At 41.8% G+C, this 19,182-nt stretch overlaps 1 protein-coding gene and 1 pseudogene across 1 annotated transcript; both read right to left on the bottom strand.

The window, feature by feature from the left end:
• LOC139471349 (metabotropic glutamate receptor 8-like) overlaps window positions 1-19,182 on the bottom strand; it is a 183,775-nt pseudogene that overhangs the window by 91,466 nt on the left and 73,127 nt on the right.
• On the bottom strand, window positions 15,232-16,368 carry LOC139471372 (beta-1,3-galactosyltransferase 1-like). The gene has a single exon (XM_071253704.1). It carries the CDS (start codon window positions 16,366-16,368, stop codon window positions 15,232-15,234), a length of 1,137 nt encoding a protein of 378 aa, XP_071109805.1.

Raw genomic sequence — 19,182 nt, forward strand, 5'->3', positions numbered from 1 at the left:
GCTTGCTCCTTTTTTAGGGCTGCCAACTTACTGTTGGCTTACGAAGTCGCCGTGGATCACACTTTAATACACTGTCGGAACGACACTAAAGTGTAATGAATCACACACACTTAGACTTAGTCTAAAGGTTACTTATTGGCCATTACGTGTTTCAAATCACACTGCTGCGAGTTCAGTGCCATGATCAATCTACAGATAACTAGCTCTTGAAGCCTAACCTTGAAAATAGCGTACCTTCAGCTCCTAATTATATAACATATGTTTTAACTGCTTGTCCAGGTTACACGTGATCTACACCATACATAGGACGGATCTCACATACTGACAACACCAGTACAGCTGGGGACGAATGAAGGTAGAAACACAAAGAAAATCAAAACTGTATGCATGGCCACCACGTATGCGGCGATATTTGTCGACTGCAGCATGAACTACAGGGAGCTTGGAGCTAGGATGAGCGATTAAAGCTGTTAGCTGTTGAGATGTAAACGAACGTAAAACTACTAGTATTTAATTAGGAACTTTGAATCAAGCTCACACTGGACGCAGTGACATTAATTGGCATGCCTTTATATCTGCGATCTTTTGCACAAAGAACTTTATGTAATGGAAGTAACGATGACGCCACGATGAGTTTAGTCAACGTGGCCCGGATATATTCACACAATGTCACTACTATCGGTCCATGTTAAATGTGACCCACCAGGAATAAAGGAACCTCATGGGTGCCAGGATACAATTGTGTTGTGACGTCATAAAGAAAGCGGTTTGACGTCAATTTACTTTCTTTTACATCGTCATATGTGCGGACTGTACATAACATACGTGATACTTGTACAAATATCCCCCCCCCACCCCCCCCACCCCCCTGTCAAAAAAAGTTAACTACGGCCTTGACGCCTCAATGACGTTGTCAAGGGTATGGCTGATGTTTTAATTTATGTTTTAATAGAGATTGATCATCTTTGAATTCTTATTCATCTTTGGGGCAATGATGTAGCTCGGCGGGTTCGTGACACAACTGTAATACTGACAAAACGGCGTTAAACACAACTCACTAACTCCATGTATAAGGGGTTCTCAATTACAGTCCCCCGAAGGTGTCATCAAGGACATGATAGCCAAAACAGCTTAACGAAAACTCATCAAATACTGATCAGCTTATGTGCTTATCTGACAGAGTTCAATAGTGGTCAAATTGCCAATTCCCGGCCTCTTATTAACCCACCTGAGCTAGAAATAGAAGAGATGAGTGAAACTGCCTTATCTGTTTGATATTACGTAGATCGATGCTCATGGTGTCAATCACTGGGTTGTCTGAGCCCGGTTCTATTATTTACAGACCGCCGTGATATAGTTGAATTATTACTGAGCGAGGCGTCAAACCACAAACAGACATCATATTAAGATCAACGCAGAAAGATTCAATGTGACAAAACTATTCACAGACTGCATTGAAAACAAGAGGGATGACTTTACGCCAAATTGAATCTGTTTCGGCGGATTATCTGGACTTGTTATTCTCTTGCATTGACGATTCATATTCAATTGTGTAATATTCAACTTTCCTTTTACGTCGAGCCTTAATTTAGCAATAAATGAACATTAAGGATACTCAATACTAAACTGACGGCCAAAGGAAACGTTCGTTACCACTTTAAAAATTCAATTTGAAAAAGCTAAAAACACAAGTTCAAACTAAATCAATGCAAAACACATCACCCAAACGGAACAATGCTCTATGCAGAAAGTGATACCTTAGTATGGTACAGATGAGAGCCACTCATGCCCACATTGCTAGAACTTTTGGCTGCTTCCGTGTAGCTGTAACTAGCCTGATGCAACGTTACAGACAGACAGGGCAGGCAGACGCAGGGTAACAACGCCCAATGAAGACCGGTACTTGTGTTATTTTTATCTCCGGAATCGATTCTGCATACGGACGTCATCAGCGACGAATGCTTTAGGGCATATGGTTAGTCGACAGACAGTGGCCAGGCGACTAACGGCTCAAGGTATTAGGGCTTACAAACTTTACAGAGGACAGTTATTGACAGCGGAACATCGTCGTCAGAGATTTAGATGTGCCCGGACTGCACGTCGGTGGCAGCGACGTGACTGGCGCAGGGTCGTCTTTACTGATGAAAGCCGGTTCCGTTTGTTCAGAACTGATGGAAAACAGCGTGTTTACCACCGAAGGGGAGAACGAACGGCCGTAAGTTGCGTTCAGGAGGTTTGGTTTGGGGAGGAACTTGTGAACAGGAAAGAACTCAACTGGTCATCGTTAACGTAAATTTGACAGCTCAGCGTTACATGGATGTCATTCTTTCTCCGATTGTCCTATCATTTCTACAACAGCTGCCACGTAGTGTTCTTTATCAGCATGACAACACCCACGTGACGTCATCAGACCACTGACTTTTTCTGTGTGCTGGTGAGTTTTTCCGTGTCTTTTAGCATGGGATGGTCATACACGCTATTAATGTGACGTGTCATTGAACTTGAGCGTTTTGAGATGTGTGTGCCCTTTGTCCCATACGTTGAAGGTTTTTGCTACCCCACCTGAATCTGGGTCATGCCAATATCGGATGCTGTATGACAGTCATTATAAATGTTGATTTCGTTGAGATTTTGATCTTTTCAATATATTTTAGTTTATGCATTTATTTTTTGTGTTTTTGAACAAGAGTGATTTAAAACTGTGGTGAAGTTTCTCTAAGAACTCTAAGGGTGGTTCATAATGCGTAACAATACGAACAAGTACATCCTTTGAGTTGGTACTTGTTCCATGATCATTATCCACTGTAATCCACACAGTCAACTAAGACTAACGGTAACATGTACCAGCACGACGCATTCAAATAAATCCTCTTGGAAGTACTGGAATAAAGTTCATTGTCCACGCCTAAAACAGCAACTATCCTGGATTACATTGGGTGAAAGCAACTGTCGCACAGGGAGATCGCTGATAACAATCCCTATGTAACAGAATGATGACCTCCATGTGTCAAACAAAAGCTGCGTGTTTGTGTCGGGAAGTATCGTATCTTTCAGGACATAGGTTAAACACAAGGACAGATAATTACATGTTGGTGACAGTCTTGTTTGTTTGTTGTTTGTTTGTTTGTTGTTTAACGCCGCTCTCAGCAATATTCCAGCTATATGACGGCGGTCTGTAAATAATCGAGTCTGGACCAGACAATCCAGTGATTGATATCTTGAGCATCGTTCCACGCAATTTGGATACGATGACATGCATCAACCAAGTCAACGAGCCTGACCACCCAATTCCGTTAATCGCCTATCTGGACAGGCAAAGTCGCCTTTTACAGCAAGAATAGATTGCTGAAGACCTATTCTACTCCGGATTGTTGTCGATAGTGGAGTGAAGGTATACGTGTGTGCTATATGTATACCTGTGGGGCCGGGGCAGTGAGGGATTACGGAACAACGGTATTCAACGGTGTCGCAGATGTAGTATCGACCTTGCTTGGCACCACGCCGGTGACGCTGCGACTTCACCGATCTGTGGATTTTATGGCTCCTGTCAGATTTGGCTTGATACGACGGTCTCTACCTGATTGACTGTAGGCGCGTTGTGGTGGACGGGGTGGTTTGGCTTTAAACACGTGGTGGTTGTGGTGGACGATAGGTTTGGCTGTATTCATGTGGTGGTTGTGGTGGACGGGGTGGTTTGGCCTGTAGACATGTGATGGTTGTGGTGGACGGGTTTGTTTTTTATTCTATATAAATGTGTGCGGTGTTTTGTTTTGGCGAATGTATTTTACTATGTGTCTTGTGTTTGCAAAAGGAATTCGGGAGAATTAAAAATTTACGCAATGAAGAAAAATGTTACAGATCTATTTTGAAACCGATATCGAGATTCGAAAACCGAATCTAATTGCTACACATAAAGAATGCCTACATAAACAACACAGTGTCATGTGGCACAGACGAGCACTCAAGCCTTGCTCCATGTAATGGTGCCTTATCACGAAACCGTAACATGGCTGAGGCTGGACCGTTTCTCACAACAATATCGGCACGCATCAGAGAACCACTGCTGTCTGAGATGCCATTGGCAATACGATGGTCAGCGTGATGCTTGGATATTTTAGTCGTAATGTCAATTAGTGTCAGATGAACAATATTTCCATCGCTGATATGACAAACGATCAAACTGCTATGATTGACAAATGAATATTTTTCATATATAATTCAAGCAAGTATATTAATCAGATGACCTTTGGGGGTTTAGTTCTATTACTATTACAAGTGATTGTGGCCAAGTCAGACACTAACTGACAACGGTGTATATGTATGTAGTGAGTGAGTGAGTGAGTGAGTATGGTTTTACGCCGCTTTTAGCAATATTCCAGCAATATCACGGCGGGGGACACCAGAAATGGGCTTCACACATTGTATCCATGTCGGGAATCGATTCCGGGTCTTCGGCGTGACGAGCTAACGCTTTAACCACTAGGCTACCCGACCGCCCATATATGTATGTAGGCTTAACTTGACGGTTGAATGAGACTCATGTGCAGTGTCTGGACATGTGCTTCTTTGGTGATGGTGAAATATAAGCAAATAAACTGTTTTCATAATCATAAAAACTTCAGGAGTCATTTGTACAATTCCGACTATTTAATGAGCACATGTTTATGAATCACTATCAAATGATGGGGATACCAGGTGTTCGCGAAAAGGTGAGCGTATCCTTCCGCTTCCGTCACAGAGAAGTGTAAAAACAAGCCATGTTTTCACCTACATAACTTTTGTCAGGATACGTCACATTGGAAAAAAGACGCAATATTTTGAAAGCTTCACTGGGACTAAACTGTCCCAGCACGCGAACACGGGAATAGTGTTTGCAAAATATCCTCAAAAGACTAGATATTGCCTATTTATATATATATATTTTTTTTTGCTTCTAAGCCTAGTATAGTGTACATACGAGCGTACACCTTTACTTACCAGCTTATTTTTAAAAGGTATTTACATAATAGGACCGATTGCTTCTGACCAAATAAATGAATTAATATATACAAATCAACATCGGCCATTCCAAAGAACACTTAATTAATGTATTTACTTTAATGTTTTGTATCCCAAATGCGCAGATCTTTGCTCATGACGTCAACTGTCTGGTCCAGACTCGATTAATCATAGACAGCCGCCATATAGCTGGAATATTGCTGCGTGCGGCGTTAAAAAACAACCAACAACTATACAGCTTCAAACACTGTTGCTGTGATTTTAAAAAAACATTCGCTCGCTCTCGTAAACAGATATACACCTCATCAGATAATCATATACAAGAGTTGCTTCAACGAGATGTCACAGCTCTAATCCCAAACAACGTTAATCGCTATAATTGCTAACCAATAACAATTAGAGCCTTGTGTCATCTATGTGATAAACCAATCCGATATACTTGGATTCACGATGGGATAAATATGCAAATGAGGTTACCTAGTAGGACCTACTTTCAAGCTCCATATCGATGTAATGCATTCTTTCCCAATAACTCTTCACTAACGTTCCTAATATGTTGAGTGCCTTCATGGCATGTGACACGGCAGGTTCTACTACACCAGATCAGAATAAGTCGTTCAACAAGTAGTTTTCGTAGCCTTCAGTGCAGATTGAATAATCTGGCAGCTGTGATTGGATGGTTTTTATGTTTTTGAAATGTACATTCACCCAGTAATGAAAACTGACCGTGTTTTTTTCTGTATTTAGTGCTGTCTTTTACAACATGATGACCTATGCTGAATGTGACCAAAGGTATTTTCAAGCAAGTCACATTTGGTGCGGAACTGGGGGTGGTGTGTTTAGCTTCCTGTACTCGGAAAAGGAGCTGCCTAAGCTGGTCATGTTTTTAGTTTTATTGCTGCTCTAAGTCCAAATGTGCACACACGTACATGTATTGATTGCTTAGTTATTTTAAAAAAAATATAACGTTACTATATAAGCCTTTGGGAAATCATTTGGTTGTGTGAAACCTGTATGGCAAATAGGGCGGTTCACTCAAATTGTGTATTAATACGCAGTTTCTAAAGCTGAAGCATGGAGTGGAAATATGTCCTGGACAACCATTATTCCATGAAGGACATAATATGAGAGTATTACCTTCGTGTGTTTTCGGATCTTAAATACCATATATGAGGAATAGACAATATGTATTATTCATTTTATGCATTTGTGTGCGTGCATCTGTGTGCACGCGTGAGTGCTTGTACTATTCCGGACCATTGACTGTTTTATAGTACTAGCCTACTGATACAATATGCTGCAGTTGAACATGGATACCCGAGTCAGAAAGATTCTATTGATTCTGTACCGACCAGTCCCTGTGTTATCTCCTTAATGCCGAGCGCCATGCAGGGTGACAACCAGTGCCATCTTGTAACACTTGGTATGACGCGACCAAGGCTCGAACCACCGACCTTCCGCTAACATAGCAGACGCTCTATCCACTACACCACGGAGACGGTCTTCTATCAAGTAATAAGTACGCCTTGAAATGCAACTGCTGTTTCACAACTTGTGTCTTATCCATTTGTCTTCGGTCAATAAAATATCTTAAATCAGGATAGTTATTCCCTGTAAAGGCATGCTTTCTTTTGATGTAACTCCAATGTCGATATCACCTTTGTTGGATAACATTAGCGGTAAGTATAGCTGAGTGCTGGTTACTGTGAATACTGTGAACATAACAGACTCTCCTCTCTCTACACAAGTTACCTATTACCTCCGATGTGTTAGGGACGTTTCAACTGTTTCACAATCACGTCGTAATTCCCGATACGTTAAACACCGACTCGGCTCGACAATAAACGACAGCAAGTCTTATTCCTGTCTCCATAACCGTTGGTGACAAGTCCCATTCTCAGACAGTTAAGGCAATAAAGTGAATCAAAGTTCTCTTGATCTTTAATCCTTCAGGAAATGACTCTAGCGTTTCGAACCACTCATTTGACTCTCTTCAACCTAAGTCATGTGTGTTTTCACCAAAGAGCTCTGTCCGGAATCTATCCGGTTGGCGAGGTATTAAGTAGAAGCGCTAACCCAAGATTATTATGGGCAAATTCTCATTTGAGACAAATTGTCATAAAATAATGAGACGAAATCACTGAGGTGGAAGAAATGACGTTTTTACAACATAACGTTCCACATCTCCGATAAAGCCGGTGGTAAATCCTCTCCAGGCTCTAGCTTGTATGAAACCGTGGCTTGTTTACGATGGCTTTAACCATGAATATGTGTCTAAGCTGAAGCAGTTTAATTGGGGGACAAGTGATTGCATATACCACGGGTTCAGAAGGTCTGGGATCAACCAAAACGAAAACAATCGATGACTAATTCATCTCGGACACAAAAGAGCTACAAAAGGCCGATAACTCTCGGTGCTAGTTCTCAGTAACCAAGGTGTTCAATACGTTTGACTGCAGTTTTGTGAGTTTTGATTAAAGTGTTAATTTGCACACATCAGACGGAGGACATCTTACCCCTCTATTTGACCATATAAAGTTTCCTCAGAGTTGTATAGCTCTAGTGAACGAGTTTGATACCATCTACACTGTCACAGTGGCGGCTGGGTAGATGTAAAACCAGGATCGTGTTTCTGACAACCCGGATCTATTTTCGAGTACATCAAAACGAGACATTTGCATTCTTTATACGAGGTGGTCTAAAAGAAGAATAAACACAATCATTTGTCCCAAATGCATCGACTGGCACCATTAAAAAGTGACGGATTTTGAAGATACCAGAAGCATTACGAGATTAGATCTCGACGTGAATGTACAATTAACGTTACCATGTCTCCCATAACGTCGACCATGGACGCCGTATACTAGAGACGTTGGTTTACGTTGTGTTTGGGAGAGTTTATCTAGGGTTGAATGAAACCGAATAGACAGGAACAGTTTAGCTTATACTTTAGGATGATTCAACAGAATGACAAACCGCGGTAAGGTTATGGGTAGGTTAGAATTAATAGTATAGTATATATCTTTGGTTGTAGAAATGTAACGACAGTAAACTACGTTTATAACGAACACGAACTGGAGGATATAACAAACATATTTGTCCCGGCCATTTGCTGTGTATATGCTTATAACGAACAACCGTTATAACGAACTAAAATTAGTGTTCCCTTTGTAGTTTAATGTATATAATCGTCACAGGTAAACCTGTGGATGTGTCGAATGATCAGGCTTTGTATTTCTTTAAGTTCATACTTTTGTCGCCAGAAGCTGTCCTTTCGGGAGTTGAGTCGATTGGATTGAGGGTAGAGAGAGGGTGGACGGGTGTTGCCGTAGTACTAGCTACGTTGATCGGGAGTTGAGTCGATTGGCTTACGGGTAGGTAGAGTATGGACGGTCGAACGTGGGTATTCTTTGAGACGAGATAACACTTTACCCACGAGGGCACCCTACGCCAGTCACAGACAAGTGTCAGTAAGTATTGCATGGAAGACTGTGGATGTGTCGAATGATCAGGCTATATATTTCTTCAAATTGATACTTTTGTCGCCAGAAGCTGTGCTTTTGGGAGTTATGTGGATTGACTTAAGGGTAGATAGAGGGTGGACAGGTGTTGTTGTTGTACTGGTTACGTTGATCGGGTGTTGAGTCGATTGGCTTACGGGTAAGTAGAGGGCGGATCGGCGGAGCTGGGATATGGAATGTATGAGGATTATTAGCGTCAGGATATCATCGGGATCAGACATGTCTTACCTGATCTGGGGCACACCAGGCATGGACATTAGGAATCGAACGCGGGTATTTTTTGAGACGAGCCAACACTTTACCAACTAGGCCATCTTACGCCAGTCATACACAAGTGTCAGTTAGTAGCTGGCCGACAGGTTATAGACATTTGATATAGTAGCTAATAATAAAAAAACCCATTATAAAAGATATAACTGCTTAAGAGTGAGTGACTAGTGAGTGAGTGAGCTTTTAGCAATATTCCAGAAATATCACGGCGCGGGACACCAGAAATTGGTTTCACACATTGTACCTATGTGGCGAAACAAACCCGGGTATTCGGCGTGAGGAGCGAACGCTTTACCCACTAGGCTACCCCACTGGCCCTTGCTCCTTAAGAACAATAAAAATAAGATATTCAACGAATATATCAAGACGCTAAGGATATAGAATCTATGCTTTCAAATATTTTTTAAAAGAATTAAAAAAACAACGTCATGTCGGATATGAAAAATTTCGTTTGAATGAAAGTAGATGAAGACTATTCATTAAGAATTCACGGTTGAAGTGAAAAGATGGAAATGATTTTACATCTTTAAGTTAAACGGAACTTATGTCTTTACTGGAGTCTCAGAATGTCAAGTCCTCCGTGAAGGTAATTCAGGCAGCGCCTCGGATCTGTCTTATAAGTATCAATCAGAACCCTAAATTATATTCAAGGCTCAGGAGACACGACATCGAGATTAAATCATGGACTTTAAGAGTTGCAGTACAAACAATTTTAAAGTTCACTTGGTGCAAAGTAACTTTTATAAATCTTTTATGATGTTCTGCTCAACCACCGAGCTGCTTGTGAATATAAAGACAAAACTTCAAAAAGCCACAGTGTATGTATTTGAAATGGAAGTAACCGTATTCTGCATTTGATTAGTTTAAATGTTCAGGATGTAGGCATGTGAGTTACTGATGTGAAGACATGCGATTGACAACTCAGTGAATGTGTCTACAGCATTGGTTCTGGATTTACAAACCTGCACAGCTCGGACTACACATATACCACGATCAGTTACTTCCAGACAGTCAGAGTCAGGAAGTCACTAAAAGCACCCTACAGAACCGGGTTTAATTAACAAAAAATACTTCTTCATTCAACCCGCCGTAGTCCACGCTAAACCGCCCGCTTTCCTAACTAACCAGGATCCTTTGTGAACCCGCCCTTGACACTCTCTGGACCTGCTGTGGACACGCCATGGACCCACACTTAGCACCCTGGGTGGAACTGCTCTTGGTGTGCCCCTGACTCGCCCTGGACCCGCTAAGGGTACGCTCTGGACCCTCCCTGTACCCGCTCTTGACACATCCTGGACCTCCCCTGGACCTGCTGTGGACACGCCATGGACCAACACTTAGCACCCTGGATGGACCTGCTCCTGCTACCCTCTGGACCCGCCCCAGACCCACCATGGACCCGCACTTAGCTCGCCCCAGGCCCGCCATGGACTCGCTCTTGGTACGCACTTGACCCGCTCTGGGCTAAGTTTCTTTAATCCGTCAACCTATTAAATTTGAACATGTGGCGGTAGTCGGTTAGACACGTCAATGCTCCCTAGACAACAGTTGACACAGGTAGCTACCTTGCCTCTGTGCTTAACCAACCCAGAAACAGCTGACCCCACAAGCGTCTCCGCCACCCACGGGTTTTGCCGTACTGTCAGTGTGTGCCCAGACAGTGTAATGGCCTTGCGGTGAGGCAGAGTGGTCACTTCTTTCCTCCTCGCTTCCACTTGCCTGGGTTGTGTCCGCAGTCTGCTGGTTCAGCGGAAGACAGCTTCGTGATGATGGTAATTGTAACGGACAAGATTGCACTGAGAGGTCACTGGAGTGTATGTTACTTTGTTTAACTTTTTTTGGTAGAAAACATACTCAAGGTCTTTAAAGTTACCAGATAGATAAAATGATTACGCATATTTCCAAACCACTAAGGGGCATGCCCAAAGCGCTATATATATCTGCCCGGTCCCTAGATCAGTGTGCACTCAAGAATCATTCTCAACTCCTTGGGGAGAATACAACCCCAGCTGCCTGATAGGTGCTAGAAGGTTAACAACCTCATTGCCATCTCATCCTACCCATTCACTGCTGGGTGAACAGAGGCACATTCCGAACAAAGTCACTTACCCAAGGTGATGCCACATGTGTTACATGTGCTTCAGTGTGGGGAAGGGCCGAAGCCCTAGAAACTCTCAGGCGCCAAGCTGTCGAAACGCGACTCCCATCCAAGGACTCTCCGCGACCGACGTTGCTACACTTCACCTGATTTGTGACCTTCGCTCTTCTTTTCACTCTGCTAACCATGATTCAACTCCCAATCCCATCCTCCTAACCTTCACCCCTCGTAACCACCTCTCCAAACATCCTATCGCTCACTCACTCACTCCTACCCACCTCCCTCCTCCTAAACCTTCCTCCTCCTTACCCGCAACTCTCTCCCATCTTTTCTCCTCCTAACCCTCCCTGCCTCCTAACATTCCACTCAACCCTCACCCATCTTTTCTCCTCCTAACCCTCCCTGCATCCTAAAATTCCACTCAACCCTCACCCATCTTTTCTCCTCCTAACCCTCCCTGCATCCTAACATTCCACTCAACCCTCACCCATCTTTTCTCCTCCTAACCCTCCCTGCATCCTAACATTCCACTCAACCCTCACCCATCTTTTCTCCTCCTAACCCTCCCTGCATCCTAAAATTCCACTCAACCCTCATCTTCTTAACCCTCACTCCCTCCTCCTAACTACCACCCCTGTTAATCTCACTCCCTCCTCAAGTACCACTCCCGTTAACCCTTACTCCCTCCTCCTAACTACCACCCCTGTTAATCTCACTCCCTCCTCAAGTACCACTCCCGTTAACCCTTACTCCCTCCTCCTAACTACCACCCCTGTTAACCCTCACTCCCTCCTCAAGTACCACTCCCGTTAACCCACACTCCCACCTCATCCTAACATCACCCCTCCTGACCCCTAGTCCGATCACCCCTCTCCCACTCTCCTCCTAACTATTATTCTCCGGCCAAAGTCCTTTCCCATCCTTACCCTTCCTCCCTTCCCCAATCCACACACTTCTAACCCTTTCTCCCTCTTCTTAACCCTCACCCCGCCTCAACCCGCAGTCCCTCTTTGTTATCATTGTTTAGCTCCAGGTAGATAATTGATTTCCAACCTTTCTGTCCACACGACGATACTCTTTATCGACCAAAACATTTTCCTATCTGGTGCAAATAGCAATTTAGGTGTTATGGTCGAAGTCCAATTTCCGATATCAATAAAAAATCATATTCTCAGCATCAAACATGATTCTCGCTTTAGTTCCGGTACTGTAATTATAGTGTCCGACATCAATACCTTAGCGCTATCTCCGGCACATGGCGCTTGTCCGCTGACCTCCAACCACCTCGTACCCACAGACCCAGGGAGGAGGGTTGTAGCAGGGGGTATCGATCCATCACGCGTAATTGAACAAGCATCCTTTCAAAACGCAGCGATTGTTCTGTCATTCACACAGCAACGCCGTCCTTAATTGCGAGATCAAAGGAGCTTGTTATGAATACCAGAAAAATTATCTTATTGGAGAGACTCGATATATCAATTATTACAAATTATCACCTTCACTAAAAAGCCACAAACTTTATCCGATGTTATATGGGGTAGTAAACGTAAGTCTTATTTTCGAACGTCGGGAAATGTGGCAATGTTAACGGACAAGTCCATCCATTTTGCAATGAAGACTCATGTGAAATTCAATATGCAATCGATGCCTGTCTTCACGCAACTTGTTTCAAGTATAATTGTACCATGACACCGAAGAATGCGTAATTATGGTTGGTCAAAATAACATAAAATCAGGTATCTAATCCCTTTAGATGCATCAAAACCTTTTCACATCAGCCTTAGTAAGTAAATATACAGTGTTAATGCCAGACAGTAACCAGTCTCGATTACCTGAGGAAACAGATACCATTGGGCGTACACTGACACTTAAACATACACCAACCACTGTGTCACAAAAGGTGAACAGTGTGTCGTGCGCGCAGGTCCTCATCAGGTAAAAACAGGCAATATTCCGACATACTTCAGGATGGCTCCGATGACAAAGGCTCATTTCCACCAGTGAATGTTGAACGCACTTACAGATTGGAAGTGTCCTCTGGCTTAGTACAATTTATAAATTGCCACCGTGAACTAACGTGGCAGCCATGGACCGTGACGAGTAACGTAAGTCAAGTTCAGACAGGTAGGTCATTTCTGAATTTATATACCGTATTCGACGTAATAAGCGCTCCGCTCTAATAAGCGCCTACGGCGATATTTGCTGATATATTGGCCGTTGAACAATCCCAATTAGCACCCCTTCCGATTGATCAATGTACACAAGACTTATTTATTCGCGTATAATATGCACTCATGTGATATGCATCCTTCATTATGGGCAATTAAATTCTGGAAAAATATATCTGTCGTACATAAATATTTTAGGCTGTCAGCATAAACCACGAAAGTTATCTTTCAGCTCTGTTCTTTTCACTAAAATAATAATCCATTAAAAGCCCCCGATTTCTAATTTTGAGAGCGCCCTTGGCGCTTATTATGCTGAATATGGTATGTTGAACAGAAACCAGCGTCGAATACGGTACATGTATTACTGTTTGAAAGTTTTTTTCTGATAAACTGGTACATGATTCAACTTCAACATACTAAACTCCCGCTACTGAAAAGTTATTGAGAAATAAATAAGTTGTGGCTATTTTATTATCCGTTTTAAAGAACTATGTATTTTGTAACTACAATTTCGAACCAGTCAAGTAATGACCCTTGCACATAAGTAGCATGTGTTACGTTTTTCAGTACCTCTTTCTGAACGCTCTTAGATGGCTGACCTATTTACCTATGTGTTATTACGCGTTCAAAAAAGAAAACCGTTTTCAAAGCGTTCTTGGCGTCATGGTAGAATGGAGATAAACTTACTGTGTTTTTGAAAATTGATGTCAAAATGTAGATCAGATAGATACCTCTTTTTTATTCATTTGAAACCTCGAGGTAAAATTCAATTTTTAAACATCGTTATGTTGTACCATGAAGGAATCTAATATAACGGCTGCCATAGGTTTTAGAAAAAATATCGATATTCGTTTTCGAATACGATTTCACCGCATGGAACTGCATAAGCGCTATAACATCTAAATATGGGAGGAAGGCATACAATGACGCAAGTCACATTGGGTGAAACCAACGAGGACGGCTATGGTGCTGACAAACCAGGACGGCCTGGCTTCGAAATCGTGATTAGTGCTGTCATAACTATGGGATGCTTCTCTGCACGGCGAATTGCGACGGCTGAGCCTAGTGGTAAAAGTGTTGGCTCGTCACGCCGAAGACCCGGGTTCGATTCCCCACGAGTGCAATGTGTGAAGATCATTTCCGATGTAACCCCCGCCGGGATATTGCTGGAATATTGCTAAAAGCGGCGTAAAACTATACTCACTCACTACATCCTTTTGATACGGGGATTCAGTATTGGTCGAACAGATTCACCCAAACACTGACTGGCGGTCTGACAACTCTTGACCGTGCGCCGTTTTCCTAGGGGGTGTACATGTTTAGACGTGATATTTCCTTCCACTATGAGGCGTCGGGTAGCCTAGTGGTTAACGCGTTCGTTCGTCACGCCGATGACCCGGGTTCGATTCCCGACATGGGTACAATGTGTGAAGCCAATTTCTGGTGTCCCCCGCCGTGATATTGCTGGAATATTTCTAAAAGGGCGAAAAAACCATTATCACTCACTCCTCCACTATGAGATAGCACGCTTGGATATAACCTACACTCCCTCCAAAGTTTGATGAACACAACTCTTTTTTTTAAAGGGGCACCTCTATCTAACAAAGCCCAATATTGCCTCAATGGATTGTTTCAATTCTTCAACATTAATCATATAGAAAATACTAATAGGAACTCTACATTAAAATAAAATGATTAATGGATATGATTGTAATTAGTAAAATTAATTTCTGAGCTAATTGTAAAACCAATAGGAAGAAACAAAGCTTCATCTGTAATTGACATTATTACCAACAATCTTTCCACTTTCTGATAAGCATAGAAAAAGGTTAACGTTGTGTGCGGTGAAAACAAACTATAAAAAAAGTAGCGTATACGTACATACACTGTTAATCATCAAATACGACGTTAAGGTAATACACAAATATACATTCCTTATACACATAAACACACGCACGCACGCACGCACGCACCTACGGGCATACCCGCGGGCGGCCACACACACACGCACACGCACGGGCTAACCCGCGCGCGGCCACACACGCACGCAAGCCAGCACGCACGCACATACACACTAAAAACGCAGACTAAGAAACAAGAAAAATCATCTTAACAAAACAGAACCTTTACTCACTTCATAATTGAACTTACCAAAACTACCGTACGTGCATACCCCTTATACTTGGATCGTGGAAAGTCCTCGGTTATACAATAATATCTTCCAGTAATAATCGTCGTACCCATACTTATCCTCAAACACCAACAGTTCACAACCCGGAAGTCCTAGACATTTAGTCTTCCTCCGAAAGTGACGATTATAGCTATAATACATTTCCTGTGGTCGCAGGCCGATGTAGGTAACGTTGTCCAGCCGTGACGGGAGTTGCCCGGACAGGTAGACATCATCCACCCACAACATCGGAGAGATGAAGAGTGACTTGTACAGAAGAGGGATCAGATCTCCGGTCAGGACGACCACAAAGCCACTGCAGTACCTCCAGGGGTAAACATTGTACCCCTTCAAAATGTCCCAGCTTACAGCGAATCTCCTCTTTCTTATGATCCCCATGGTATTCTTGGACCACACATTGCAAATTAGGTGACGTCTTTTGTTCTGGTATTTTGGCAAATATCTTTCCAGGAATCTGAATGTGTCCATTACAGTATCGTCATCAATCTTGATAACAAATTTAACATTAAGACAGAAGCCAACCATCCACTGTAAACCAAGAGAAAATTTATAGGTCAGGTTGTGATAGGTATCCATAAAATCTCCTTGAATTATATCTCCATGTACAGCGTTTTCCATCTCAATTATTTCATTTGATTGGTTATAAGTATTTAAACCTAACAAAAACACCGACTTCACTGTGTGCTGTGGGAAATAGGTCTGATTTAAAAATGTCTGTCGCATTACTTGTCTCTGTCGGGTCTGGTTCCAGGCAGAATGAACCACGAACAACACCGTCACCTCCTTACTGGAATGACACACATCCGGGTTATTTAGGATATACTTCATATGTCCAAATGAGGGGTACACCGACCTGTTATAGTGCCTTCGGTGTGTAGTTTTGCTGATCAGATGATGACGTGTCATATGGTGGATTGTCCTCGTGTGAAGTTCCTTATTTGATAGTTTCAGAATAAAATAGATGTGCACGCACATAAGACACACCAACCCAGCTAACACGCATACAGTGGGTCTTAGTAAGACGACAGGCTTCATCTTCAGGGATTCAGGCGTTAACAACGTCAAGTTCAAGAGGAGAAAGTGTTTCTCCAACACCTTTCCAAAGAAGCCCAATTGAATCATGCTTTGTGAACATTCGTATTGCCAACCACATCATGATACACATCCCATATTATCATAGGGTAGCAAACATTGATTCACGATCGACCGAACGACACAGCAGTGTTTGTTGAGCTGTAATGCAGTTGACCTAAATATTCCTTTCAGGGCTCCATGCAACATATGTTGCATTGTTGAGTAGTTTGTCGATTCGGTTCTCGTATTTTCATATCCAGCAAAAAAGGATGAGCCCATGATAGTCATTGAATTTTTGTTGAACGCTTTGAACCGTGCAGGTTTACATAAGATATAAACTTGTACGATTCAAAACTTTAAAACAATGTAAATTTCATTTCTTATGAATTCGTATTTTGTTTGTTTGTTTGTTGTTTAACGACACACTCAGCAATATTCCAGCTATTAACGGCGGTCTGTAAATAATCGAGTCTGAACCAGACAATCCAGTGATTGACATTATGAGCATCGATCCACACAGTTGGGATACGATGACATGCATCAACAAGAATTCGCATTTTGAAGTTTAGGGGGATGCCAATTTTATTGTGACGCACATTGTAAACGATTTACGTTCCTCGTTGCACTGGAATGCAGTGACCCATAATCTTCACACTTACGCAAAAACAAAGTAGTTCCAATTCCATAAATAAAGAAACATGTAACATCAGAATTGACATTCTTTTTTTCACACGACCTTCACCTTAAAGAAGCTACTAAATATGTACAACATGTGTTGTGTCATGTAAGTGGTCAGAAACACCCTGACAATCTGTGTGTTGCTATTTGTTTTCATTTGTAACCAAGAAACATGTCGTTGTGCGTGATTTTGCGTCAGTCATGCCATCAAACAGAATTCTGCTGAATTTATCAAATTTTGTATCTGTTTTGATTTCTTAATTCTTGCTACGATACTCTATCCATGTAGTTCCAAAAAATATGACCGCCTCCGTGGTCAAGTGGTAGAGCGTCCGCCCGGAGAGCGGAAGCTCCGGGGTTCGATCCCCGGCCGCGTCATACCAAAAGACGTTAAAAGATGGTACTTATTTTACCCTGTCGTCATTAAGGGACTAAAACAAGGACTGGTCGGTTCGGAGTCAGTATACTGTGTCTGAGTGGGGTATTCTTGTTAAACTGCGGCATGGTATCTCAGTGAGCTAGCACTATAAATCGGCATCAGTCCGGACTAGTACAAGCTTAAGCAGCCACACACACACACACAAACACGTGAATGCACGTCGCTACATAAGTGCAATAATCTTGGACACGATGTTAAACCCAATTTCACCTCACCTCCAAAAAATATAAAGCCATTGTACATCTCAAAATAGTAGAACATGCTACAAAGTGTAATATCTGAATTTTGTTTTTTTTACATTTCAAACAAGTGCAGTTTTCCGAGCACAGCGTTCGTTTTTCCACCTACTCTATTTCGCTTGAGTTTATCTGCACAGTTTGTATTGGTGACAAAGACCATTTATACTTTGATTCTAAAATGTATGAGGAATTCAGGGATGTATGTATCGCAGCTGAGTTAATAATGCAAATATGCAAGAAGTGTTTAATGAAACTTTGAGTGAAAAAGAAACGTTAATTCATTGTCCGACATCGTCGATCCTCACGATCGTGGTAAACAGGGGAGAGAACAAAGAATTATTCCACTCGGGGATTCCCCATGAAAAATAGTTCCAGTCAAAATTTGTGTAAACGTCAAAAGGTGAAGTACATTGTAAACGTCACTTGCATGTAAGTATATGATATATCGTATATTGCGTGCAAGAATATGGTATATTGTATATTGCATGTAAGTATATGGTATATTGTATCTTGCATGTAAGTATATGGTGTGTTGTATATTGCGTGAAAGAATATGGCATGTTGTGTATTGCATGTAAGTATATGGTAGGGTTCATGTAAGAATACATGAATATTGTATTTTGCGTGTAAGTAAATAGTTTATTGTATATTGCGTGTACAAGTATATGGTATACTGGATACTGCATGTACGTATATAGTATATTGTATATTGCATGTAAGTATATAGTACATTGTAAATTACATGAAGATAAATGATATATTGCATGAGGACATTGTCGCTGTACAATTTCGTCACTTTTGCCCAAAATTAAGATAATGCGTACCAGCTTTGTTAGTCTATTTTAAACTCATGCAGACATTAACACCTGTGAAATACTCTCTGTTGTGTCCTGAACATTTGCGAAATCATACGTATTGTATTCTCAGCACCAGTATATGTCGTACAAAGCAACATTCCTCATAGCAATGTCCATCATATCATAGTCAGTTATTGCATCCGTTCTTCACGCTGCTTTAAACATATAAACACTGTTTTGTTATAGTAAATTATTTTAGAACAAGAGAAGTATCGACGATGATCATTGCTAAATTATAAAGACAAAAAATGGGAAATTCAATTTTGATTATCCAATTTATTATATCTCAGTTATGTTATGATAAATACATTGCACCTATTCTCTACCATTGTTAAGTCTTTTCTCTGCCATTGTGAGGTCTATAACAAGTTCATCAAGGTACACATCACAAGCGAAACAGAACCGTATACTTTCTGGGAGGAAACATCCAGGCTACAGTACAGGTCTGATGTTGGCAGCCATGCCTTTTTAAGGACTACTCTAGTGTCTGTTGTGTATGGAAATAACTCGATATTCTTAAAAAAAGTCTCTGTCAAAAGCAGAGTCGATAGTACGTATCGGACTAGTCCATAAACATGTGTTTATAGTCACTATCAAACAGTGATGTTACCAGGTGTTAAAATACAAATGTTTTTACTCTGTCATGAAG

The sequence above is a fragment of the Haliotis cracherodii genome, unplaced genomic scaffold (genome assembly GCF_022045235.1).
Source record: "Haliotis cracherodii isolate W230 unplaced genomic scaffold, xgHalCrac1.p SCAF_22, whole genome shotgun sequence".
In the NCBI taxonomy this organism is placed as follows: Eukaryota; Metazoa; Mollusca; class Gastropoda; order Lepetellida; family Haliotidae; genus Haliotis; species Haliotis cracherodii.

What these genes read in the sequence shown, in the direction of transcription:
- LOC139471372 (XM_071253704.1), bottom strand. Translation starts at nt 16,368, where the DNA reads ATGATTCAATTGGGCTTCTTTGGAAAGGTGTTGGAGAAACACTTTCTC.